Consider the following 26626-nt stretch of genomic DNA (forward strand, 5'->3'; position numbering starts at 1 on the left):
GCCTGACATTACTTCCAGTCGAATCTGATAATACTGTCACTGCCTGTATGGCTTCCCTCTTTATTTAAAGGGAGAAACAGCTAAGAGGCCGGGCAGCCTCGGTGGAAGGGCACTTCTTGGCAACCAAGGGATATGGGGCAGGACGGAAAGTGGACTTGATGTAGATGTAGAGGCATAATTTTATCCAATGGTGGGGCAAACTCAAGGGGCCGGGTGGCCTACTCCTGGTCCCATTTCATACGTTCTTGTGCCATTGGATGCAATAGAGTGTAAAATAAAGCTCTGGGTGAATGATAATAGGTATAGGACGATCTGATATCACCTAAGTGCATTTATTGGGCCCAGTCCAAATCGACAACAGAGTGTAGGATGCTGGTTATAGTGTGGTCTAAATGACATTGGGTGCAGCACTGCCTGATGACCGCGCTAATTGAGTGCATGACACTGGGTGTAATATGTTCCGATAATGCCAGCCAGCAAGTGGATGATACTGGTTGCAGTGCTATCTGTTAACTGCGCTGGTTGCTGGGTGTATCACACTGGTGTAGGGCAGTCCGAGGGTGTCGATCACATTGTTAAGTGTATGATCCGGGTGCGATGACTACAATGTATTACAGCCCAGGATGACATTCTGATCCATAAATCATGATGTACAGTGAGTATCACGGGTCATGGCCTCAACCAGCTGTTCCTCCTGGCGGCAGTTTCCTTTTTTCGCTCTGTGTACATTCTATATTTCCCCATATAATCAAAGCTTAGCACTAAAGATCCCCATCTCCCATCACACAAAAGCTTCGATCTTTTGTATGGGTTTGAAATACACTCCTCCGTTAATCTCGGTTGCAGTGCTTGGGAACAGAGCAGCCTATATGAATATGCTATTAAATTTAACTCAGAAATTTTCAATAGGGCGTCATCGACATCTTTGGTATCACGATAACTAGGTTAACTAAATATAGTGATGCGGTGCTTCAGAGATATGTTGTTAATCTGGTTCCATAATTTCAGCTGCAGCTCTGTAGGAAAATAAAGATGAAATGCAGGCTGGAGCGAAAACCTCTCACTCATTTAAATTATTCGCAATGCAAAACATTAAAAAGGGAATCCCGGCTGCACATAAAAATCTGATATTTTGATTATTCAATTTCAGCTAATTGATGATCACCGTCCAATTAAATCCGAATTTAAATTACAGTATATTCCCGTGGAGTGAAGCATTGGAGTGCAAGCTGCACAAAATATCTGGTGGTTTATGGAAATCGGGTGCACATTAATGTCAGCTTGATGTACGCTCTGAGTGACCGTAATTATCCATAATTCAGCTTTATTATTAAAAACAAGGCTGTGTAAAATATGTGCAAGAGTTTTATTTTTCCATGGGCATTGGCAATCCATTATGTACGGCTTTACCTTTTAAATTCTGACCTCCTATAAGTCCCCACCGATCTCTAAAACCTACACAAAATCGATGGTGTTTCAAGCCTGATCGCGGATCTTTCAAAAGTTTTTTCTCTCGTTTGATCAGCGGCTTCAGAATGAGTGTGTGCGGCGGTCCGATCGCCAGCCGCTCAGCACGCAACAGTATCACAGCAGCTTCTGCGCCACACACGGCATCAGCATCTGCTCGAAATTCTACCGTGATAGCCACACACTAATGATCGGGTTCCGTGTATCACTACAGAATTTTTTAAAAAATGTCAGAAATACAAACACGGCAGCAGAATATAGGAACGTAGTTTACAATACTTGAGAAGTCCCGGCCAATTGCATAAACAGGGGAGAGTTTAACTTTCCAGGTACTGACTGCAAATTTTGTCTAAGCGAGAAGCAATTTAGAGTTGTTGACTGAGATAATAGTATTGGCTCCAGTACCACAGAAAAATCAAATATATCCCCAAATATTAATGTATTATTTACAACTAATGAAGCAAAGCCTCAAAAGAATCAGTTAACCTAAAATATGCCGAAACTTCAAAGTAAAACGTTGAAGTATGTTTTGTATGATCCTGAGACCTGTGGGCTACCTGACTTTTAGCACTGGACGTGAACTTCAAATGACATTTTGGTGACCAAAGTCCAAAAAGGATGATCTCAAGAAAACCATGAAAGGAACGGTCGCTGTTGAGGCAAATCTGTTTATTATTCGACACAACGTGTATACACATATGACATATAATCATTGTAGAATTATAATAATTTATAGTCGTACACGGGCAATTAGCTCGGTGAATTTGGCTTTTAATAGTCAGCTGAACAATGGATTCTTGACTAGGTGAAAATAGAGCTCTAAAGGCAGAATTATTCAATGGTGTAACACCCAAGGAGAGTTAATTGATAGCGTTAATTTACAGGGGAAAACGACATCGGCATTTACCAAACGGTGAATATCATGTGCGTTGTCGGGTTTCTTGCACTGGCACGTTCATGATTTGATGAAAATACATTGTTACTTAATCGGAAAATCATTCCGGCTTTTTAAGGGCCAGGAATATCCCCCACCACCAACCGCCGTCGTACGAATGAATAAACGCGGAATGTGTTTTTGCTCTTGAAATTCAACACACTGTGACCAACAACAAGGCCTCTGCCTTACCACCGCCTAGCTTTGAGTAATCCGCAGCCCGCAATTCGCTTTTCAATTCGCTCATGTCGCTCACTCGACAGGAGCAGCTCTGCTTCGAGGCTCAGGTGCGGATTGTGCGGTAAAAGTGCCCGGACTCCAAAATTCGACCACACAGAGCGTTTTATGAAATAAAACAGGATGAAAAATAATTTTAGTTGCCAAAAAATGTGTAATAAAGCAAAGTGATATGCGAACAAGTAAGGTCCTACAGTGTGATTGCGTTCAGCGCTGTTCTCAAAATTTTAAAATGTCTATTTGCAATGGGAACACCAATCGGCACACAGTCTATACATTTCATCGCAGGTTGTTCTAACAGGTAAATTCCATATTGTTACATATTCCACATTATATGTTTGGTTTTAAGAGTACATGTGCATTAATAAAGGATCATAGTAGCATCAGGACTTCATGTCATCTTTCCATATTGACCATCTCGAACTGTACAGTCTTGCTGAAATCGCCTGTAAGTAAATCCTGAAGATTCGATCAATGATTCAAGGTTGTGTAATTTATTCCACCAATAGTTTAAATCAAAGTTCGGATATTTCTTTGTCCTCTTTGACAACATTTACAACCTCAAACATATCATTAACCTTTTGAGGACTGTTTTTACTCCTTTGCCAATATAAGTCCAAGCTAAATCAATCTTCTAGGATCTTTTAAGTTCTGGTGTCAGCTTCATATTCACCACTGAACATTTAACGAACATAATTTGTGCATCTTTAATATTGGCCCAAGTGCAGCAACATTAAGGGCTTGCGAAATAAAGTGATCAATACTTAAATCATTACCAACGCTTTCTTTGAAGTAGGGAAGGATTTTTTTTAAACACATCCTTATCATCTTAACTGTTATTAACTCTGGTATAATCCAGTTTAGTATCCAATGCTTGTTACAAGGGGACAGAAGGATATAACAGACCAGTAAATGTTTCTATTCCATTCGTTGACATGGCGAGCCAGTTTAGCAAGATTTATCCTGCTCTATTCTGAAGAATTTAGCTTTATTAGGGTCACATTTCTGTTAAGAGCATTATTTCCCCCCCACCCCCCACCCAACCCCCCACCCTGCGACCAAATGCAATTGGTGTTATTCAATCCCCGCTTACAATAGCGATGTAACTGAAATCTCGAAACTTAGATTCGTGGCCCTGGTCGTTTAATAACTGTCTGCACCTGATGGAGTAAAAATCAGAAAAAGAGTCAAAACTACCACGAGCGTGAGAGGAGCTCTAAAGAATATAATTTCAGACACATTTTGTTACTTCTGAATAGTTATTTTAATAGTATTATCTAACAGTTCAAACACCCACATTTTATCATTTTGACTTAGATAGCCTACATGCAAAACTGTTCAAGTTTCGAGTTAATAATCTCATATTGCAGGTTATTTACCTGACTAGATTGCCGCACAGGATGTACAATCTCATGTTGATTGTTCATGTGATGGGCATTCATGTTAGATAAACTCGTTGGAAAGGTCACGCTACACAAAAGGTTTTTATTGTGCGCTATCATTGAACAGAGAGACTTTTGTCACTTCAACATTACATGAAGCCTTGGTTCCCCACAAATCTATACTGCGCCTGTACAGAATTAACCCCCGGAGAACTCGTATTCATTTTTAGGTTCACACCATGCCTTTTAATTGCATTTGCTTTTGGGGAAGGTTGTAGAAGCTACAGGCAATTGAACTGCGATTCAAAACACACACCAAAAAAAAAATCACAGAAATTGTATTTTACCACAAACAAATCTTGGAACAGGTTCTCAGGCTCGCTGCGGTTCGAGAAGAGAACCTGCACTAGTTTCTTGAATGGTTACCGGCCACTGGCCCAGTCTTCTATATTACTTATCTAGTGAGGTTCAGACAACAATATTTTAACAAGCATTTTTTTTAAAAAAAGAAAAGCTTAATTTAAGAAATGGGGGAATATTCCTCTGTTAGTCCTCCAAAAAATGAAGGTTTGTTTGAGATATAACACTACTGTAGCTGCTTCTCCTCGGCAGACATATGAAAAGGAATGTGTATTTTTAAAAAAAAAACTGGACTCTGTCTTATTCTTTGAAGACAAGAACCCGGTTGGTGATTTTTGGCCTCTTTAGTGGGTTGTATTGCTCCCGTCCTGAAGCTACATTTAAAATGATTGCTACAGTTTCAACAGGAGCTGCTCAACATCTCCTGAAGTGATGCAATGCGGAGAGTATAGTTGGATTTTAAAATGGCTCCCGTTATGAGATTAGCAAAAGCATTTTTTTAAAAAAAAAAGAACTAATTCCATCATTTGTATCAGAGGCTGTAATTTCATATGGTGGAGACTGACAAATACCGTGGCAATGGAGGGTGAACCTAACACTTAAATCTAAAAGATGCAGCAGGCACAAAGTGCAAACGTTCAAATAAAACTCCTTTGTGCGGACATTCTCATCTGCGTTGCATTTTCTAACTGTCTCCTTTGCGAGTGTGAATTTATTGGCCAGTAAAATAGCCACCAAGGATCTTCCGCTGCACTCAGTACTTTAATGATCTGAGAACAATCGGTATGGTGATGCCGCAGACAGTAAATGCATTTCACCAAATCAGGTTACAATATTGAAGTAATGATTTCTTCATTTTTTTTACGTTATTCTCAACTTTGCCACTGTTGGTATCGCAATGCAACAGCACCGCTTTGTTCTAAAAAGAAAGTTTCCTGTTTTGTGCCTAGTTCATTGCAAATACACAAGTTATAACATATTAGTAAAAAAAAAAGTGGACGTACAAATTTGTTAAAGATGCTTGCGAACTTCCTCCAAGTGGTTTGTAGAAACGGGCTCTTACACACTAGATTGTCTGGGAAGGGGTGGGGAGGTGGTGGTGGTGGTGGTCGGGAGGGGGGGGGGGGCGGGGGGCGGAGGGGGAGCGTTGGTGGGCATGAGGGAAAAGGAAGTTTAAATCGGAACTTCTGAGTCGGTTTTCATGAGGACTCGGGGTTACTAAAGGCAACCAAAAAAAAAAAGAAAATTAAAGTTGGTGGATAGGCAAGTTCTCCTGGTTCGGCATCGAGAGTTTGAAGGGGTCCCTTAAACTGTTTCAAAGTGGAGCGGGGGTGGGGGTGGGGGGTTACACGGAAAGACATAGGCTTGATCTCGGAGCATTAACAGAAGTAGCATTTTGTTGAAATGATTTACCCTTAGGGCAGTCACGAAAATTGATGCTGGCGCTCAGTAAAAGTAGCTGTTATAGAGTGTTTGGTGGAGTAGAATTGGCGAGGCGAGGAAAAATATCCCAATTTCATTTCTCACATTCTTAATTTGATTGAAGAGTCTTGATGTCAGTTTCTTCTGATAATGTGTGTCGCTTTCAAGTCAATGTCAGTTCAGAACGTTTTACTATTAAGTACTTAAGTATAAACGGCCAACCTTTTATAGAATTGAACGAAATACCATTGACATGTTCTCTTAGAGATGTTTCGTGCGTGTACTACTAGCCCACTGTATAAATGATCGTGAATTACAACTGCGCTGCAAAGTTCAGGCGAAGCAAGTACTTAACAAGGGCGTTACAAATCAAGTACAGCATGCCCATTAAATTGGCCCCGGTTGGATTTTAAGATAAGAACAGATATATATTCATCCCCTAATTACATTACTGTCATGTGTTTAATTGTCTCTCTTTTGAAGTGTTTTGTGAGCAGATCTGACCTCCCCATTTATCTGATCTACATATTAATTGGGGCGGGGGAGGTGGGGGGAGAGAGAGGTGGGAGACGCTGAGGGTCTGGGATATAGCGAGTTGTAACATCTACAAGCCCCTGCCTCTCACGAAAAACCCACAAAAGGACTCGAGTTCAAGTCGGCTCCCCCTCTATGCTCCGCGGTTTCGAACCGTTCGCCAGCCAGCTTTGCTGCCAGAACGCTTCTCTTTAAAACAGAAAGTACTCGAAACTTATTTTTAGGCATGAACGGGGAGACTTGCGTGTCTTATTGTGATATAGCGAGTATGGATTCGTATTATAACCCAGCTCCGCAGGGGAGAGAAAATCAACACTCTCCTTTTAGAACATTCCAGCCAAGTGACAAGTTCGGCCCCAACTTCCTGGCCAACAAAGGCCAAAGTTATGGTGACAAGTCGAGGACCCCCTTCCAGCAGGAATGTGAGCCATTGGACAACAGCATTCAAAACCCCACCGGCGACAGCGCCTTTAACAAATATCTGTACATGCAGAGCGCTGGCAGGACCGCCAAGTCCCCGGCAGAGAACAAGATTCAAGAAGGCAGTCACAACGGCGCCTTGATACCCTGCTATGGTGAGTCACCCCGCCGGGAGAACTTGGTTTGGGGACTCTGAAAATATACAAGCTCCTACTTTTATGAAGGGGTGGGAAAGGGGGAGGTGGGGAGGGGGGGGGGTAAATATTCGTCGTTGAGTTGAACTAAAAGTGTACTTTCATGCAATAGCGCTGTCTTTAAAAGGTTGGTTCTGTTCAGTATCACATTCTTCTCCAATGGCGAATTTATTTCATTATTTCCCCTTTGTTGTTTGGCGAGGTACAGACTATTGGATCTGCGTGTGTGTCTATGTATGTATGTTTGCATATGTATCTGTGTGCGTGTGTATGTGTGTATAAGTGTGCGTATGTGTGTGTGTATGTACGTTTATGTGCATATATGTGTGTATGTGTGTGTATGCATGTATGCGTGTATACGTGTGTCTGTGTGTATGTGTGTGTGTGTGCGTGTGTATATATGTGTGTGTGTGTATATGTGTGTGTGTATGTGTGTGCGTGTGTATATGTGTGTGTGTGTATATGTGTGTGTATATGTGTGTGTATGTGTGTATGTGTGTGTGTGTGTGCTGTCTATCCTTACAGACCATTGAACACATTCTCACTGTCAGCCTTTGTCTCCCGTGTTAAAAACGTTAGGCACTGACGGCGCTTTAAGACGCTACAAACGATAACATCTGCAGGCGATATGTGGAGTCTATTCAATAAGTGAAAATAGCTACAATAAAGGAGGTGAGGGTTAGTCCTCAGGAGCTGCCGACGGTTAAAGCGCTGACCTGGGAGGGGGACGAGATGTGTGTTGTCGAGGACGCTGAGTTGCTACAAGCGTTTAGAGAGGCGAGCTGCACACAATAAAAACCATTCATGTGAGACTACACTGTACAACATATTGTCCCAGAGACACACTCCTGTCCATCCCCTAGTTTCCGCCTGGATGCACCTGTGCTGTCTTCCACTTGCCACTAAAATTGCCGTACGAGTAGGGGCAATAACTCAAAAAAAAAACCCCCCGAGCTGATGAAGAAGCGGCGCCCCGAGTCGAGAGGGTCCCGGGTTACATTAACAACCCATCCATCAGCCGGCTGGCCCAGGACAGGACAGGCGGAGGGGTGGGGGCGTGGGGGGCGGCCGCGCGGCGGCTAACAGCTCCCACCTTCAACTCAGAGCAAATATCCGGCTCCGGCATCACCCCACCCCACCCCACCCCACCCCACAACCTCAGCAAAAATCCAAAACTGCCCTCTCTCCCAAAACTAGAAGTGCTCCAGAAATAAGGTGCGGTGACCCTTATACCACAGCTTTCAAAACAAACACCGCCCGATACAAGCGAAAGTGAAAGAACTGCGTACTTTTGACTGATTTATACTAAAAAGATGAACTTTGTTTTTCTCTTGGAGCGCCTTGATGATGTATTGAGTGACGATCGATCTCCCAATAGGGTCAATGTCACTTTCCATGTAGCGCAGGCTCCATTTCTCTTGTGTTTTTCACTACTGTGAAATACATTGATGTTAACTCCATGCTATTTTGATTATTCAGTAGTTGATTCACAACTACAGTAAAGGCGTTCGCAAAAACACTGTAGTGAAGGTTTACCATGAATATGTGTCAGGGACATCTTCCCTACACGTTCCTGCTCTGTAATTCTCGATGTGTTCAGTCGGACCTGTGGTGCAACACCATAACATCTAAAATTAAGAGTTCATTACCAGAAAAAATGACTAATTAACGACAGAAATGTACAGTCCACATTGGCGCTCATTTCAAGTAGCTGCCCGCCAGATTTTGCTTTCGGTTGGTTCGCTAAATGTCAATTCTCGGGAATTTTGCAGCGAGAACCAACTTAAAACCGGCAGTGTTGTTAATTCCCGTCTTTTAATGTCCTAATTTCAGGATCAGAGAGAAGAAAAAAAAGGAGGGTCGTGTTTATATTCATTCTAGAAACGGCTGTTAATTCTCCGCTGAAAATTATTTTGCACCCTTTTTCGTGCGTTTTCAAATACTCGAGCATTTGCTTTACAACAACAACTTGCATTTACATAGCCGTTTTTGATGGAGGTGGGGGGGGGGGGTGGGATGGGGGACGACAAACGACGCTTCGCAGTCAAGTACTGAGTGGAAAATCCGCACCAAGGCAAAGGAGGGTCCGATTAGGGCAGAAGGTGGAAGTTTCAGGAGGATCCCAAGTAAGGAGAAAGATGAAAACGGGGAAAATCGGGAGCTTAAGAGTCTCAAGGCATTCCCCCCCCCTCCCCCCCACACCCCGTCCCCTACCGCCACACACCTCGCGGGGTGGAGAAAGTGGAGAATGCGTAGGAATCCAGAGCTGGAAGGGATGCAGAGTCTTGGGAGAGCTGGAGGAGGTTTTGAGCTAGGGAAGGGACATGAACACAAAGGCGAGAATGGAAATTCAAGGAGTTGCTGATCAGCCAGCCAGTGTAGCAGAATTTTGGACGAAGTCAAATTGGTGGAGGCACAAAGATGGGAGAATCCCAGGATAGTCCCGTCTGAAGGCAAAACAAAAAACGAGGAGGAGGGTTGGAGTAGCAGATAAATGATTGCCAAAGATACATGGTTTAAAATAACTCAATAGTGCAATTTCGTATTTTGGGGCGTATCTCCGTGTCACGGAATTAATCACTTAGTCAAAATAACCATCGTTAATTCATCAAATTGCTGTTCGCCGTTTTGCTGCCGTTTCGCACAGATCTTTACCACTGGTAGAAATGCTCGAATTAGGCTTGTCCCCTTGTTGAATGTGAACCGCATGATAAACCCAGCACGTAGACACGGCTTTACGATTTCGTTACACACTGCGCACACAGGAAATTTCCCCCGTGGCCAGGTGAAGGCGGCGTTTAGCAACCCTTAAAGCAATCTCCTTCTCGAAATGTTCTCACAGCTCGACTCTTCGATCTTGCCCCGCAACCCTGTATTTTTGTTCATTTCAAACTGAACCCGTGAATATGTAGGTACAATATCGAACAATCACGAGGTTACGGGCAAATAAAACTTACACTCGGAAGCTCATTTGCGGAGACGGCTCGTTTGATTTTATTGTTATCACCACTGGGTAGCCACCCGATTTGATACAATTCCACTTGCCCACAATATCACACTTTTGGAAAATTTCAGATTTGGATGCCATGTACTTGTCACCCAAATAGAACTGGCACCCTCCAACTAAAATATCTTAGGAACGCATTTATCATCCATCGAAATAAATACTGATTGAGAGCATTGTTTTATTAATGTTTAACTCTAACCGCTCTTTAATCCGAAGTATTCGGTGCAAACCCCTTTTTACCCCCTGCAGCACATTGGACTATTTGCATTTCAGTGTTTATAACACTATCAAATCGGTTCTTTAACCGTTAATCACTTTGTTACTTCCACCCACAACAGAACGTATACTAATGTTGAACCAGCCCTCTTTGTCCAACCGTCTTGGCCACCGGAATAAGCCCCGGGTTTCCTTTGTTCCTAAATTTAAGTAAGGTTAGCGTTTCCAATGCAGCGAAAGGGAATAAATATGCAGATACCTTGCGAGGTTCAAAGGGTAAACACTCTCTCGGATAGACACTATCGGGTCCGTCTTGCTATTAGCTGAAGTTCCTGCTGGTACGGCTACACTACAGAGATAGTCATTAAAAATCACCGGATACCTCGGCCCTGGACTAAAAACCACTGTAGAAAGTGCAAGTTTGTACCACCCAGGAGCTTTCTGTCTTCGTGTGTCGTGGAGTAACTCAAAGTTTCTTGGCTCTAGATACACAAATATTTCCAGCTCCAAACTTTTACGCTTTTGCGAATGAAGTCTCCTCATCTCTGCGGATGAGCTAAACCAGACATCTTTGCGTCCTGGCTGTATAATGCTTTGGGGATACCGAATGAGGTTTTATTGTTTGAAACTGAAGGGGGGGAAAAAAAGGCTTGACACAAGAATGTTAACATTTTGGTCATATGTCCCCATCAAACCTTGTTACAGGACTGACACGTTACAAGATGCCTTAATAAATTCATGATGGTGCAATGATTCATATAACAAAATTGTCTTGGATGAGGACCAGAGATCGAAAGCCAAATTATCTGCACAATATTAAGGGAGACATCATAATACACAAACATTGCCCTAGTGCTTTTCCTAACAGAGCAGCTTCGATTTCACACTCGAAATGATGTGGAAAGAATTGAAAACAAGTAAATCCGTCAAAGCATAAAAGTGACCCCCAAGATAACTGCTAAGGCACGTTTGGGTGCGGCCAAAGGCATTGTTTAGGATGAATCGAACGCTCACAGTGCCCTGATCTTAACCCATTGCCCGATTCCTCACTCCTATGATAGACGCCTGAGCCCTCACAAGTGCAGTCAAACAGGAATCCAGGGACAAGGAGACAATTAAGGAACAAAGTGACCGGCAGCCAAGCACTTTAACCAACTCTTCGAGAAATTTTGCGAGAACTCTAGATTCCAATTGCAGTCTAATGTTCCACGACAATCAACTGGTTTGCCCCGTCACTATTCTTTATAATAAAACACACGGTAGAGTAGTGGTAATGTTATTAGACTGCTAATCCTGACGCCTAAACTTAATGCTTGAGCGACATGCTCAAATCCCACGTCAGGTACTGGGAGAATTTAAATTCGATTATTTAATCTGGAATAAAATGTGAGGGGCATTATTAATAATTATCTTTTTTTTTAAAGACATTTGGGTCACGAGTGACCTTTATAAGGAGGGAAATCTGCCGCCCTCGCCCAGTCTAGCCTACACATGACTTCAGGCCCACAGTAACGTGCTTGGTTGTCACCGGCCAACTGTAAGGCTCGGGCAAGTCACTCAGTTGTACCAAACAGCTGCAGAAGGGGGAAAAAAAACACTCTGGGTGTACCTACAAGGATAGCAGCGGTTCAAGAAGGTGGCTCATCACCACCTGCTCATGGGCAATTATTCTGGAGTTTATCAAGAAAATTAAAATAAGCGCCATGGGCTTTTTGATAACGGGAAAGAATAACTGGTGGTTCAATTTTCTTAGCGTTCTGTCAAAACAGGCAGCTGGTCGATATTCGGCTCTAAGATTTTTTTGTAGCGCAAAAATTACTTAAGCTTTTGTAAATTTAGATTTTACCTTCACGATTTACAATGGACAGCTTGTGTGATCGAAATCTTTTGCCCCTGTCGGGGTACCACTTCCACACGGGAGCTTAATCAAGTGGGGCCAACCCTTGATGAAGGTGTCTCTTGGGGGTTTCCCGTAACTTCACTTGGGCCTGGCTTAACTTTAATCAGGTTCACTGAAAACCTTTCACAAATAGGGTACTGAATTTTCAGAAATACGGATTCAACGGTGAAGGACGAAGAACCACAGAAACCGGGGGACTGAAGTTATACTGCAGAGAGTGGGAACTTGCGGACTAGCGGGTCACGCCAACAGCGGTTCCCCCTGAGGTCCGTGACAGAAGCGCTGTGCATTATTCGTGCGTTGCTCTCGGGGTTTGAATTTAAAAGGAGACAGCAGGCACCCGCGTGTTACTTTGACTCCACATTATAACGTTATCAATAACATAACATGACTAGGTGGTCCAATAGCCGGCGTGAGGAAGTTGGAAAATGATGCCATATCTTGAACTGAACCGAATCTGTATCAAAGCAAACTCCGGACCGTGTTGCGTTAGGCACTCGGCGAAACACAGGGACTGTGGGGGCCAGAGAAGACCTTTTTAAATTAATCTAACCGCATTGCTCCTTTCCAGTGTGTTTGAGAATCTTCCCATTTGTGTCCGTTCACACCTGAGCCACTTCGCATCCCTGAACCCCGAGTCTCAGGCCCGTGACTGGAGAGCGAGACTAGCAGGCCCATTACTCTGCTGACCAGAGCTCCATTCTGGGGATGGTTTGCAATTCGGACAATGGGAGATTGTCTCGGAAGAGTGCACTGACAGCTGTCGCTCTTCAGTCAAATCCTCACCTTATTCCGATTCATACCCGCAGATATCCGTTAATGTGCACATAAAACCAGAAACCATAACATAACTGGCCTTCGAATCGTTTTCCCAGGTTAACCTATTAATTATATATGCCGGCTAATAACATGTGCAAGAAAAAAAATTGCTTTGTAAAAGTGCAGTTCCTATAAATAAAGTCTAACTGAATGATGTTTCATCAAGAAGTTTACAATAGCCTTTATCCTACATCACATCATACAAGCAAATACATCAAGATGTCTGACGTGTGGATTTTTAGCTCACAAAGGGACAAGTTATACAAAGGAAATCAATTAACCAACTCACATGTATTTAATATTTTGAAGTGACTGTTTAGCAGGCTTTACAAAAAGTGCATCCCACATTTTCTAAACATTAAATGAAGTCATGTAGTATGAAGATGCCTCTTTTTAATCGTTGCTTTTGTAGAAGAATCAACTGAACAACATGGAGTGAAGCTAGACGAGATTACAAAGTACCTCAGCCCTTATCTTTTCTTTGGTCCTATTTCAAGCTGAAGAATGGAACTCTCCCTGTGTCAGGCAATTATGGCAGTGTTAGCATCAGGCACTCGCAGGCCAGTTAGGGCACAGATACAAAGCAAAGCTCCCTCTACTCTTCCACAGCTGTCTGTTCCACAGAGTCAGAAAGTTTCCAACATGCTGCAGTCAGGGTGATATTTTATCTATTAACATCTTGTGACCTCACCAAGTGACAATTAGCGCAAAATTAGGAGTGATTTTGTGCTGTCGGCTCATTAGGGAAGGTATTGGGATCGCTCAACTTTAGTGCACACAAAATCATTACAGCCCTTCACCGAGGGCTGGCTTTGAACTCAGGCTCTTAAGTGTGAAACCCTCTGTATTACCAGGCCTGTGTCACCCTGCTTAAACTCTGTCTAGATGCATTACTTTTATAAGTAACCTGCCATTCATTCGTGCTTCTAATTTAACTGTTCAGTTAGGTGATACCAGAAAAAAATATTGAAATCTTTTGCAAATCTTTTACAAATTAAACATTAACATATTACCACGACGTGTTTGGGTGATGTGCATAATTCTATTCACTGGGATGTTAGGAGAACACAGGTGCAAATGGCTCTTTTTCCATTTTTATGGAGTATTTTTATTTCATGTTGATATTTCAATGTTTCATGCAAAAAGAAAACACATTTGAGAAAGTCATGTGGAGAGGTAGTCATGTAGTTGACAAAGCACATGGCCATAAAGCTCTAAATCTGCCTGTTGACTCAGTCCTACTCTAGAGGATACTCACCCTTTATTCTTCACTTTTAAAGTGTATTGCAATTCTTCAATTTTTTTTTCTTTAAAAAAAAAACTTCCTTAGACTCTCGGGTAATACCAGAGGATGGGAGAGTTACAAATGTTCCACCTGTTCAAAAAAAAGGACATAAAGATCAACCCAGCACATACTGGCTAGTCAGTTTAACCCCTGTGGTGGGCAAGCTTTTAGAAACAATAATTCAAGGCAAAATTAAAAGTTACTGAGCAAAGTGGGTTCATTAAGGAAAGCCAGCATGGATTTATTAAGGGAGAATAGTGCTTAACTAACTTGCTCACGTTTTTTGATGAGAGAGAGGGAGAAAGAAAGGGGGAGAGACAGGAGGGGAGAGGGAGGGGAGAGGGAGGGGGAGAGAGAGGGGGAGAGAGAGAAAGAGGGAGAGAGGGAAGGGAGATAGAGGGGAGGGAAGGCAGGGGGATGGGGCAGAGAGAAAGGGAGAGCGGCAGAGAGGGGGTGCAGCGGGAGAGGGACAGAGAGAGGGGCAGAGAGAGACGCACAGAGAGAGTGGGAGAGAAAGTGGGAGGGGGGGAAAGAGAAAGGGGGAGAGAGAGGGGAAGAGAGTGTGGAGAGGAGGAGAGAGAAGAAGGGAGAGAGGGGTGGGGGGAAAGAGGGAAGGAGAGAAAGAGAGACAGGGAGAGAGAGGAAGGAAGAGCAGAGGAAGAAAGAGAAAGAGGGAGAAAGGGAAAGAGGGAGAAAGACCTGAAATGAAGGGGAGGTAGATGAGCAGTGTGGTTCCGTGAACAAGAGCGTGGTGATGTAAATATCGTTTTTAGATTTACTTCATTAGCTAAGTATGGATAAACCGAAATGTGACATTTTCCTATGTATTTTAAACTTCAAAACACATCATTGCAACATTCAAATGTATTTAAAGTTGTCCAGAATAATTGTTTTTAAATGTAATTTTTTGAATCAGCAAAACATTTGATCATCTTCGGACTTCAAAGTATAACAAAGTTTGACCAGCTTCTCATGCAAAACAATTCAATTCTTTAGGCTTCTCTGGTCCTGCTGAGCTGTTTGACAGATGTAAAATAAGCCAACATGTATACAAGGAGCAGACCAGAGAGAGTGATGACACTTTGGGAGAGTGCAGTTTAGAGCAGATCCAGGGCACTAGGGAGCAAAGAACTGCACGGGGGGGGGGGGGGGGGGGGCAGACCAAAATGTCGAAATGCAGTGGTCATGGGTGATTCGATAACAATGAGATAAACAGGTGCTTTGGCAACTGCCCACAAAATGCGTTGCCTCCATAGTATCAGGGGAAAGAATATCACCGAGGGTGCATAAGATTGTATGTGGGGCTGGGGCCAGGGGGAAGAGAGATGGGGAGTCATTTTCATCACAGCACTTAAGGAGGCCATTCAGCCCAACAAGTCCATGCTGGTGGCCCAAATGGTTACTAACGGCATTGGAAGGAAAGAAGGTTGAGGTTCTGAAGTCAGGAGCTAGGAAGGAAGTTAAAAGGAAAGTCCTCAAAAGGTAGTAATCGCTGGATTAATCCCAGTGGCAAGCATTAGTGAGCATAGGAATTTTAGGATAGTACAGATTAAAGTAGCAGGATAAGTGATGCAGCAGGGAGGGTTTTAGATTCCTGGGGCATTGGAACTAGTACTGATGTCAGGGTTGGGGCCAATTCCCTCTTGGGAATGTTAACTAGAACTGTGGGAGAGGATAAATTTGACAGGTGGATGAACCAAGATGAAGCATTATGTACCTGAGAAAAGCAAATAACACCAGTGTAAAGAATGGTTCAAAAACAGGAGGAGATCAGATGGGCCACAAATGCAAAGTGGCCTAAGATGGGTTTGGAGGGCATGTGTATAATTGCATAGAACGTGATAAATAAGCAGCAGGTGCAAGGCATCACATAGGCTTTGATATAATGGAAATGAGAGAGACCTGGCTCAAATGGGAGAATTAGGAACTTAACATTCCTGGCTACAAAAAATTCAGGAAATTTTTTTAAAAGGAGTAGGTAAAGTGGCAGTATAGATCAATGAAATTATAGCGCTGTAGAGGGATTGGGTAGTTGAGAGTTCAAAGGCAGCACCTATTTGATTAGAATTAAGAAACATTAGAGTTATTAAACTATTCAGGGTATACAAGAAGCTATCAAATAGTTGAAAGGAGATAGAGGAACAAATTTTCAGGCAAATTACAGAAAGAAGCAAGAACTGCAGGGTAATAATAATGGGGGGAACTTCAATTACCCTAATATAGAGTGGGATAGTAACACTTTAAAGGACAAAGCGAGGGGGAAATTCCTGAAAGGTGTACAAGAATTTTTTCAATCAATGTGCCCGAACTAACAAGGAAGGGAGCAGTGCCAGGCCAGGCTCAGTTCTGGGCTATAAAGTGCAGTTTGAGCAGGAGAACATTTCAGGAATAGTGACGATAATACCGAGTTTAGAATGCTTATGAAAAAGGACAAGGTCTGATCAAGTGTTAAAAAAAATACTTAACTACTTGGAGGGTTGTGGGGGGGGGGGGTGGGTTGCAGTGGTATGCTAACTTGAGGGAGTTAAAAAGAGATCTAGGTCAGGTGGACTGGAATAAGAAATGTGTAAATAAAACAGCAATTGAACAATAGGAGCCTTTCGAAGGAGTGATAGTTCAAGCAAAGAGTAGACACATTCCCATGAGAAGGGAAAAGAAGACAATCCAAAGCTAGAGCTCCCTGGATCAGAAAAGAAGTAGAGGCAACAATGAGACAGGAAAAGGAGGCTTAGAGAAATTGTAAAATGAAGAAGATAGTAGGGAATAAAGCTGAATATATAAAGCACGGCAAAGGCATAAAACAAAGAAAGAGGGAGAGGAAATTTGAGGATAGGCTAATGGCTAACTTAAAAGAGAACCTAAAAACAAACACAAAAGGAAAATGGGGACGATTACGGACAAAAAGAGAGGGGGTGTGGCTGAGTTATTAGGTAAGTACTTTATCTTTGATTTCACTAGAGAAATGCTGCCAGTGCAGTGGTAAAGGAGAAGGCAACAGGGATGTTGAATAGATTACAAATAAAGAGAATGTATTAAGATGTTGGCAATCCTGAAAAGTAGGAAAGTCACCCAGTTCAGGTGGGGTAACTGAGCGAGATAAGGGGTGGGGGTGAAATTGCAGAGACTTTGGCCACAAACTTCCTTGGATACAGAGGAATGGGGTGGGGGAGGGGGGTGGGGTGGGGGCGGGGTGGTTGGGGGGGGTGAAGGGGAGGCTGCAAAAAACTGAAGGATTACAAATGTTACACCCATGTTTAAAAAAAGGAGCAATAAACCTGACCACTACAGACCATTCGGCCTAAAATCCATGGCAGGGAAACTTTTAGGAGATAATTATCAAGGACAAAATATTTAGAATTTGTAACACTATCAGCTAATAAATGAATGCCTGCATGAATTTGTTAATTGCGAATTGTATTTGAATAACTTGTTTGAATTCTTTAATGAAGTAATGGAAAGGGCTGATGTTGTGCATATGGATGTTGAAAAGGCGTTTGACAAAATGCGTTTGACAAAAGCTTTTTTATTCTTTCACGGGAGGTAGGCTTCACGGGCTAGGCCAGCATTTATTGCCCATCCCTAAACGCCCTTGAGCTGGTGGTGAGCTGCTTCCTTGAGCTGCTACAGTCCATGTGATGCAGGTGTTGGGGGCTGGTTTCCCTGATGTGGCACATACAATTTGGAGTTCACAATTCTAATCCAACTGCAAGAACTAGGAATGCACCATGTGGAGTTAATCCTTCTGGTTATAAATATAAATTCAAGAATGCCATCTAAAGAGGATTGTTTGTGAAATGTGAAATCCTTCACCAAATCCAGGTATCAACTAACATGATCTTCAACACATTTACCGCCATAAATCAGGATTTAAAAAAGTCTCTTCAGAATGTTCTGATCACAGCACATCTGGAGTGCTGAGTACAGTTTATTCACAAGGACAACCAAATCACTTGGGTTCTAGAAAGTCATAGAGTCAATGAGCAATACAGCACAGAAACAGACACTTTGGCCCATTGTGTCCATGCCGGCCATCAAGCACCTATCTAATCTAATCCCATTTTCCAGCACTTGGCCCATAGCCCTGTGTGAAGAGAGCAAAGAGATGGACTGAGTGTAAGACCATGAAGAATGGAAGTAATCAGCAAGGACCAGCTAATGGAAGAGGAGTGTAAACCCAAGCACAGTACTTTTGGTTATAATTGGGTAGTAGAATAAAAGTTCAAGGTCGTGAAGGACATGTGAGCAGAGAAAATATTTTATTTACACAGAGGGTGCTCGACAGCTGAAACAGGCCATGCAAACAACCCATTATGATTGTTTTCCGCTTGGTACATGGTATGTTTCTAACGGCTTGGAAGCTAGTACAGATTAATCAGTGATACATGCAGTCACATCCCAGTAAGGGTTTGGATAGGCTGTAGTTTTACTGCCCCACTGATGATTTCACTTGAGCATCCAAAGCTGTTGCTCATTTGGTGGCGAGCAGAACACCGATATGGGGGGGGATGTAAATTTAAGGTGTGGAATTAAAGAAGAAGCCTTACCAAATTTACACAAATTTCAATTTAAAAGAAAAACAATTTATCAGCGTGTAAAATAACAACATACAAAGTTACACCCAAACACATGTGATGCAAAGTGGAGTGTAACGACCAGGAATAAAATACCAGGAAAATGCTGTGCATGGCCCCCACCTCACCCACACCTCACCCCTCTACCCCATGAAAGGAAATTGGCTGGATTTTGTTGGGAGGTACCCGATATCACATACGGTGGGATGGGGTTTGTGGTGGAGAGGGTGAGGGAGGATGGGGGTAGTGAAGAATCAGGCAGTGTGCTGTTCTGTATCTGAAATCAGATAAATATACTACACTCTAGATGCAGCCGCGATGGTTAAATCCAATATTGTTTCTCATCCCGTTATCAACACGCCCAACAGTCAGATTCCTGCACCTGCCTTTATAATACCACTTCCCAAGAACACAAATTCACGGCAAGGGGATTTGAGTACAGGAGTAAAGATGTTTTGCTTCAATTGTCTAGAACCTTGATGGTACCACACCTGGAATATTAAGTGTACAGTTTTGGTCTCCTTACCTAAGGAAGGATATACTCCCCATAGAGGGAGTGCGATGGAGGCTCACCAGACTAATCCCTGGGATGGCAGGATTGTTTTATGAGGAGAGATTGAGGAAACTGGGCCTGTATTCTCTATGGTTTTGAAGAGTCAGAGGTGATCTCATTGAAATGTACAGAATTCTTACAGGTTGTGACAGGGTGGATGTGAATGGGATGTTTGCCCTGGCTGGTGAGTCTAGAACCAGGGGACACAGACTCAGAATAAGGGGTAGGCCATTTAGGGCTGAGATGAGGAGGAATTTCTTCACTCAGGGGATGGTGAATCTATGGAATTCTCTACCCCAGAGGGCTGTGGAGGCTCAATCACTGAGAATGTTCAAGATAGAAATCGATAGATTTCTGGATACTAATGGCATCAAGGGATATGGGATAATGGGGGAAAATGGTCTGAGTTCAATGATCAACCATGATCGAATTGAATGGCACAGCAGGCTTGATGGGCTGAATGGTCTACTCCTGCTCCTATTTCCAATGTTCATCATGCACACAAAATTGATAGGACAGATTGCAGCTATACTGTAACATTTGAGTCAGTGCAAAGCAGTTTTGGGTTAGCAATGATGCTGGAGTGAGAGTACAACTGGTGCTGTTAAGCTAACATCTGACTCCCATTGGTATTGATGATGCACAAAGCGAATTGGGGAATGAATTCCTCTCTGCGGATTGATACTGACTCTCCCAAGCCTTGTCTTGGTTTCTTGTTGCAAAAACTTAATCAAGTAATCGAGGGGTCCTTATTGCACAGGGCTTGTGTGGCAAAAAAATACCAGCATGGAATCCAAAGAGCTCCAGTTTGTGCATGAACTGTGAAGGGGATCCATCCCTACTGGAGATGTTAAGTTCCTAGTGCATTGGAAAACCAGCTGACTATGGTCCATTTTCAGCCTCCAAGTTTAGAGCCAAGAGAAGCATTTAATGTTGGTGTGCTCGGACGCCCTTACGCCAGCCATCTTCGATAGGTGGTATCACACCACTTGTGTTTCAAGACTGCCACTCCAGCTCTGACCAAAGCCATATTTTCAGTGTGCCCAGGCGATTCATTAGACTGCAGGACAACCCTGTGAACTCACATCTCAATGCCAGAAGAAATTGCCTTGACTCCTTTTTTCACTAACATGGTGTCAATAAGTGGACTCTGTGGATGGGCCAGCAGTATAACTTGGATCTGCCAGCAGCACAATGCGCCTCACAAGAAGCCTTAAGCATAATACAACTACCGTCATGGAAAGTCCAGCTTCTGGAAAGTGAAGTCAGTGTCTCTGATGTCAACTCGGTTTGAACAGGATAGTTGCAGAAGATTAAACTCATGGCCGAGGTGACAAAGTGCGACTGAATAGCAAAGGTTTATAGTTTAGATTATACAGCATTGGGTTAACTTGAAAGAGCAGAACAGGACGCAAAAGTAATAACTTCCTCTGAAAGTATATTAAAGAAAGTGGAGTTCACAACATGTGCCAAATGTTAATCTAATCGTCGTTGTGAAGGCACGTTATATAATGTACAATGGAAATTTTATTATGACAGTTTGCATGGAGCCCTGCACAGACACTGTAGTATATTACCCCAGTGTAAGTCGGAAACAAAGCGTGGATCAGCCTTTACGTTATTTAAGGATTAAACTGAGCATTCATCTTCGCTCGTGGGCGTTTGGAATGGAACCTAGGATTAATTTCCACAATTTCATTATAGTGAACCACAGGTCCTTGTAGCAACTGCACTCGTGTAAAACTCTAGCCAAACGGAGGTGACCGCAGCACCTCCAAAGTCCAGCATAACTCAGCATCTCATTACCAGGAGCGTCCAACGCTGGACATCTGTCCATCCCACACTAAAACGTGCACCACTGGTTAAATGCAGTTTATCTCGACAAGGTAATGTATTCACTTAAAGCGCCTGCTTAATGTGATCGCAGGTAAGGGCTTAGAGCTCGAATTTTAGAGAGAAAATGAATGGGGCGGGGTGGGGGGTGGTGGGGGGGTGTCGTTCACAAACAAATAGGATGGTAAATCGCAAATCCTAATCCACCACTATGCTTGGAGAAGGTAAACCATTGCGCATTGTCTACATATAGCGGCATAGCTACAGCATTCATGCTGGGTTTTTTTTAAAAAAAACACGCCTACAAATCCTTTTTCCTTTGTAAAATGTTCTGAATGATTGTGTCTCTGACAGTGAAGGACTGGGAGCGGCTGCACGCTCTACGTCCTTCCTGATCTTGCGATGTGTGGGTTTATTTGGGGAGATTGAGGACACATGGGGTAATGACGCATTTTCTTTTGGCATTTTCCGCTCCTTAAATCATAGGCTGAGAGGAGCTGAGCGGAGAGAGAGTTCCCGGCATCACTTTCACTTTGAAAAAAAAAACGCTGATAAAACCCATATTCACTCTTACTTCTGCCCAGGGATTTCCCTCTCGCTTACCCAGCGTTTGCACCAAAAGGAATTTTCAAACTTCGGCGGAAACTTCTGGCGAGCTGCTGAACTGCAAAACAGCGCGGAAATTTTAATTGTTTTTTGACTTTTGAGCAGTGCGGTACAGACTAAAAGGTAAGTAATGTCCTCATTCTCCAGATAATGTGCAGTTGGTCAGTCTAGGACAGGAGGGGTCGGTGGGCTGGAGTCCTACTCTCTTTTGCAATCAGTTGGTCCTGTGCGATTATCTTTTGACTCCGATAGATATTGTTTAATAAACTATAGGGCCCCAGGGAGTACAGTCAGGAAACTGGAATAAAAAGTTCTCTGAAGTCTGGGCTTTTCGTACGGCCTACGCTATATGTTAGACTTTTAAAACCATAATCCCGCTGCATGACACTGGCCAGAGTGTTTAAGACCCGTCCTGTCTCAGACAGGACAGTTGAACGTTCAGAGGGAAAATGAAGATTTTTGAAAGAGCAGCAGACCCAAGGCTTTGTGAAACAGCGGTACGTAAAGCACAAAGGGGAGATCTGGAAACTAAATTATTTATTTATTAAAATGTAGGGATATATTTCCATACAATGTTCAGATCATTTCGTTTGTAAATGTAACGGCGTTTAAGGAACCAGAGATCATTATGCCAATGTTACTCAGTGAATGTGAACAATGAGGACCATATTAATGATATATCCGTCAGGAAGTAATGCTTTATTACATGGTTAAGTGCACGCATATACTCACTTTGGACCATCAGCATAAATTGCTGCATTCTGTACCTCTCGGGCCTGCCCTGCAGTTCTGTCTGCTGGAAGACGGAATGTGAATCGAATGAGTGCGGATTTAGGACTGCATGCACTGGGACTCCGAGAGTCATCCCACAGCTTGTGTTAGAACACATGGGTTCCTACAACGACACTGCAGGAAATTTATCTTTCTCCACTGGGTAGGGAGAGATGATTGAAAGTCAGGGGCTACTACAAATGTGAACAAAGGCTGTGGAAGGGATCTGTTGTGCTCCACACGATTCCTGCTATCTTTCTGCTTCGGTACATTCCCCAAAACTACTTTGGAAACATATTGAGTTTAGCAGGAAATGACGTTTCTTGGTAAACAACAAAATTATTCAGACAATAAAACATGTTGGAAGGTGTTGCCAAGCAGGGAAAACCCAATTCTTTCCCATCCACTGTCCGACTCTCTCAAGTATGTCAGAAATCCTTAGTTGAAAAATGCTGTGCCGGTGGTTTGAACATCAACCTTTCATATGGCAACCCGGACTTGATCATGGGCGAATGCCTAAGTGAATTATATTAAATACAGAATGAGAGACAGCGATAAGGGAGAAATGGAAATTAACTGGTCCTGTTCAGCGCTGGTTGGGATATGCAATTTCTCGGTTATAGATCCTGTCCAGGGGAGAGAAGAGGCGCCAATACTGATAGCTGGCGGTATTTTCACTGGATATAAGACAAGGACGTTGGTGTACTTACACAAGAATTAGAATTTGTGTTAATTTGGGTGGGGTAATGAACAGTTTAAGACTACACATTGAAGGGATTGCTCGAAAGAGAATAGACCAAAAATTTCTACACTTCACCCAAAATAATCTGAGATTGCCAGGCGACAAGATGTGTTATTTTCCAACCTTTTGTAGGATCGTGCATTCTTCCTGTTGAAACTCCAAGGCCCGCACCAGGTCAGTCATCATTGTGCAGGGGGAGATAAAGATCTTACCTTGTGGAATGAAGACCAAATCGGCTGTTAAGGACTGGGATGCGGTATCTATAAGAAAAGGACGTTTGAGAGTACACGACTGTGCTGGCTCAGAATGTGCCGGGCTTTGAAGATTTAAACTGTTCTTGAAATAGCACAAAATACCCTACACGTTATGGGCTACATCACATTTCTGGAGCAATTATATTTACCCCCCATCCCCTCCCCCTCCCGCCCCACAAACGCACGTACATTTTGCACAGACGTTGCTTTAACTGAAACAAGGTATTAGTCTCATCATTTTACGATTAGAACCCTCTAACTTTCCCACTCGCTGTTTTTTAAACTAACCATGCAAATCAAAGGGCGCAGATATGCAGCCAAGTTATTATTCTATGTCAAGTGACAATCATGGCCTGAAACTCGTCTGAAATGCCATGTCTTTCCCCCTGCTTGTGTCGTGTTGTGTAAGGAAACTTTGTCACGCGTTACTCTTTCCTTGCGGCTGGGTATGACAAAAGTGACTGGCGTATCAATGAGCTCAGTTTCCAGGTGTAACGTAGAATGGAGCGATACTTCCACCGAGCGCTTAGCGAGTTGAAAGTGAAATAATGTGGTCGACATATTCAACAAAGAGCACTCGCTTCCCAGTAACGAGTAAACCGGAAGGTGCCATATGATTAGGCTCTTGACCGATGCTGGTTTGTATGGGGCCCGCGGTTTTTCTCACATACTTAGAAACACGAACTGAATTCGCGATAAACCCAATGTAAACACACAGAGGGACGGACGCAAGTTATGACCATCAGTTTTGCGGCCTCGAACAATTTACGTGTGGGTTAACTCTCCGCACAAGTAGACATGCACGTCTCCGATTTCTTAATGAAACCAGTTTTATGATAATACGCTCTCCACGGCCGCCGGCTGAGGAGTTAGTATTTGCAAGAGGTGTTCAGGTTCCCAGTTAGTATGTGTTAGTTAGTATGTATGTTAGTATGTATGTTAGTATGTGCAAGAGGTGCTCAGGTTCCCAGTTAGTATGTGTTAGTTAGTATGTATGTTAGTATGTATGTTAGTATGTGCAAGAGGTGCTCAGGTTCCCAGTTAGTATATGTTAGTTAGTATGTATGTTAGTATGTATGTTAGTATGTGCAAGAGGTGTTCAGGTTCCCAGTTAGTATGTGTTAGTTAGTATGTATGTTAGTTAGTATGTATGTTAGTTAGTTAGTATGTATGTTAGTATGTATGTTAGTATGTGCAAGAGGTGTTCAGGTTCCCAGTTAACATTCCCAACTGCAGTGCCGCACAATACCATTGCGTAGAGTGATAAATCTAATCTGATGTGCATTAAAAACAAATGCTAAAGAAAAAAAAAATCCCGTCGGAAGTTGACGAGATTCAATCGGTTTTATGCGATAAGTATTTTAAAATGATAAATCAGACGTGTCCCTAATGCACAAATTTTATGCAATAGCCTTTATCCCTGTAATCCCAGAACATTAATTAAAACAAATCAGATGATGGTACACAAGCAGCAAAATAAAGATTTTACGTTGTTCGATCGCTCATGTGCGGATATAGGATCGGGACTCTTTCGGTAAACATTCACTTCGAGTGGACCTTCACTCTGTGAGCGGGGGACATGTAACTGGACCAGTTCCACACACAACAGGCGTCACTTTGATTAGCTAAGCACAAATTGGTACTTGTATTTCCCTCCAGTGAAGGACAAACCCAGGTAAAAAAAAAAACCCGTGAAGACACAAACCTTTGCGGGGGTGGGGGTGGGGGTGGGGGGGGTGCGGGGAATTAAGCTGCAAATCTCTTAAACGCCTTTTAAAATTTTCGGGCAATATTTTCTGACCAGGTCCCAATTTGTAATGTCTTGGAACTGATGGTGATGGTGATTGTTGAAAAGCGGCCGTTTTACTCAGAGAAAGGCCCAAGTTTCCATTGGGGTGGAATTCAACACTCGAACAGGGCGAAAGGATTCGGGGATTATTAAACATTGGATTGCGCTGTCAGATATGTATCAAGTCTCATTTTGGTTTATGTTCCCTCTTGCTTGTGTTCAGCTAAAGACAGCCCACTGGGAGAGTCGGACCTGCCTCAAAGCCCTGACCCTGCAGTGATGGAGAGCCCCTACCTCAGCGTGAAGGAGGCAGCAATGAAAGGGGTCAACACCGAGCTGCCCAATCCCATGGACAAAGGCGAGAGCGACAGCAACAAAGGCAAGAAACGCAGGAACAGGACCACCTTCACCAGTTATCAGCTGGAGGAACTGGAAAAGGTTTTTCAAAAGACTCACTATCCGGACGTTTATGCCAGGGAACAGCTCGCACTAAGGACTGACCTGACAGAAGCTCGAGTGCAGGTAAATAGAGATTCTCCCTCCCTCTCCCTCTCCCTCTCTCTCTCTCTCCCCCCAGGGAGTGAGGTTGATCAATAACATTCGGGAACACAAATTCTTTGTGAGTGGAGGAATCCGTTGCAAAAAAAGGCTAACGCAGCCGTGGACCCAGTTCTAGGAGGACCTGCGGTTCACTACACTTATTAAGACTCACCGAGTAAACATTTGAACAACTTTATTAATCACTCCCCACATAACCAATCAATTGGCTAAGTTGCCCACATTTACTCGACACGATTCACAGCAGTCACAGCTGTAGATATTTATAAAACTGCTTACGACATTGGTTGAATTCTGAGTTAACAATTGTGCAGAATCCTTAACCAAGATGCTGCTCAAAGACCTTATAGGACGGTTGTCTTGTTTTTCCAATTTGTGGATTCAATATAAAACTGTTGCCTGCCATTCAGGGAGAGGCCACTCCACATCCCAGAAAGAGGCAGAGCCTGCTATTTAAGGAAGGTCCAATACTGTCAGCTTTCGCCTAGATTTTTATTGCTTTTGAAGCGGTCTCCGCAACTGCATTACGCCAGAGTTTTTTTTTAAATTACCGCTGTCAGTTTTTGGAAAGTTAAAACAAAGACATTAGATGTTTAAATTGATTGTCACGGGAGTTGGCTGTTTTTAAAAAAAACGCATTTGTTGAAGTGGATGTAGGCGTCGCTTTAAAAAAATCGAAGCTCAATATTCATTCCCGAGCAGGAATTTTACAAAGCGGACAATTGAGAGAGGTGCGTTGTTGCAATGCGATTTTCCAGCATCCAGGAAGATG

At 43.0% G+C, this 26626-nt stretch overlaps 1 protein-coding gene across 2 annotated transcripts in view; it reads left to right on the top strand.

Annotated features, from left to right (window-relative positions):
• The first annotated feature begins 6562 nt into the window (after nt 1–6562).
• Nucleotides 6563–26626, top strand: part of alx4a (ALX homeobox 4a) — a 49599-nt gene continuing 29535 nt past the window's right edge. For both annotated transcript variants that reach the window (XM_041196926.1, XM_041196925.1), the window contains exons 1-2: nt 6563–6911; nt 25520–25818. In XM_041196926.1, coding sequence (XP_041052860.1) covers nt 6563–6911; nt 25520–25818 — 648 coding nt within the window. The remainder of the gene's footprint in view (nt 6912–25519; nt 25819–26626) is intronic.

This window comes from Carcharodon carcharias, chromosome 10 (genome assembly GCF_017639515.1).
Source record: "Carcharodon carcharias isolate sCarCar2 chromosome 10, sCarCar2.pri, whole genome shotgun sequence".
NCBI classification, from domain to species: Eukaryota; Metazoa; Chordata; class Chondrichthyes; order Lamniformes; family Lamnidae; genus Carcharodon; species Carcharodon carcharias.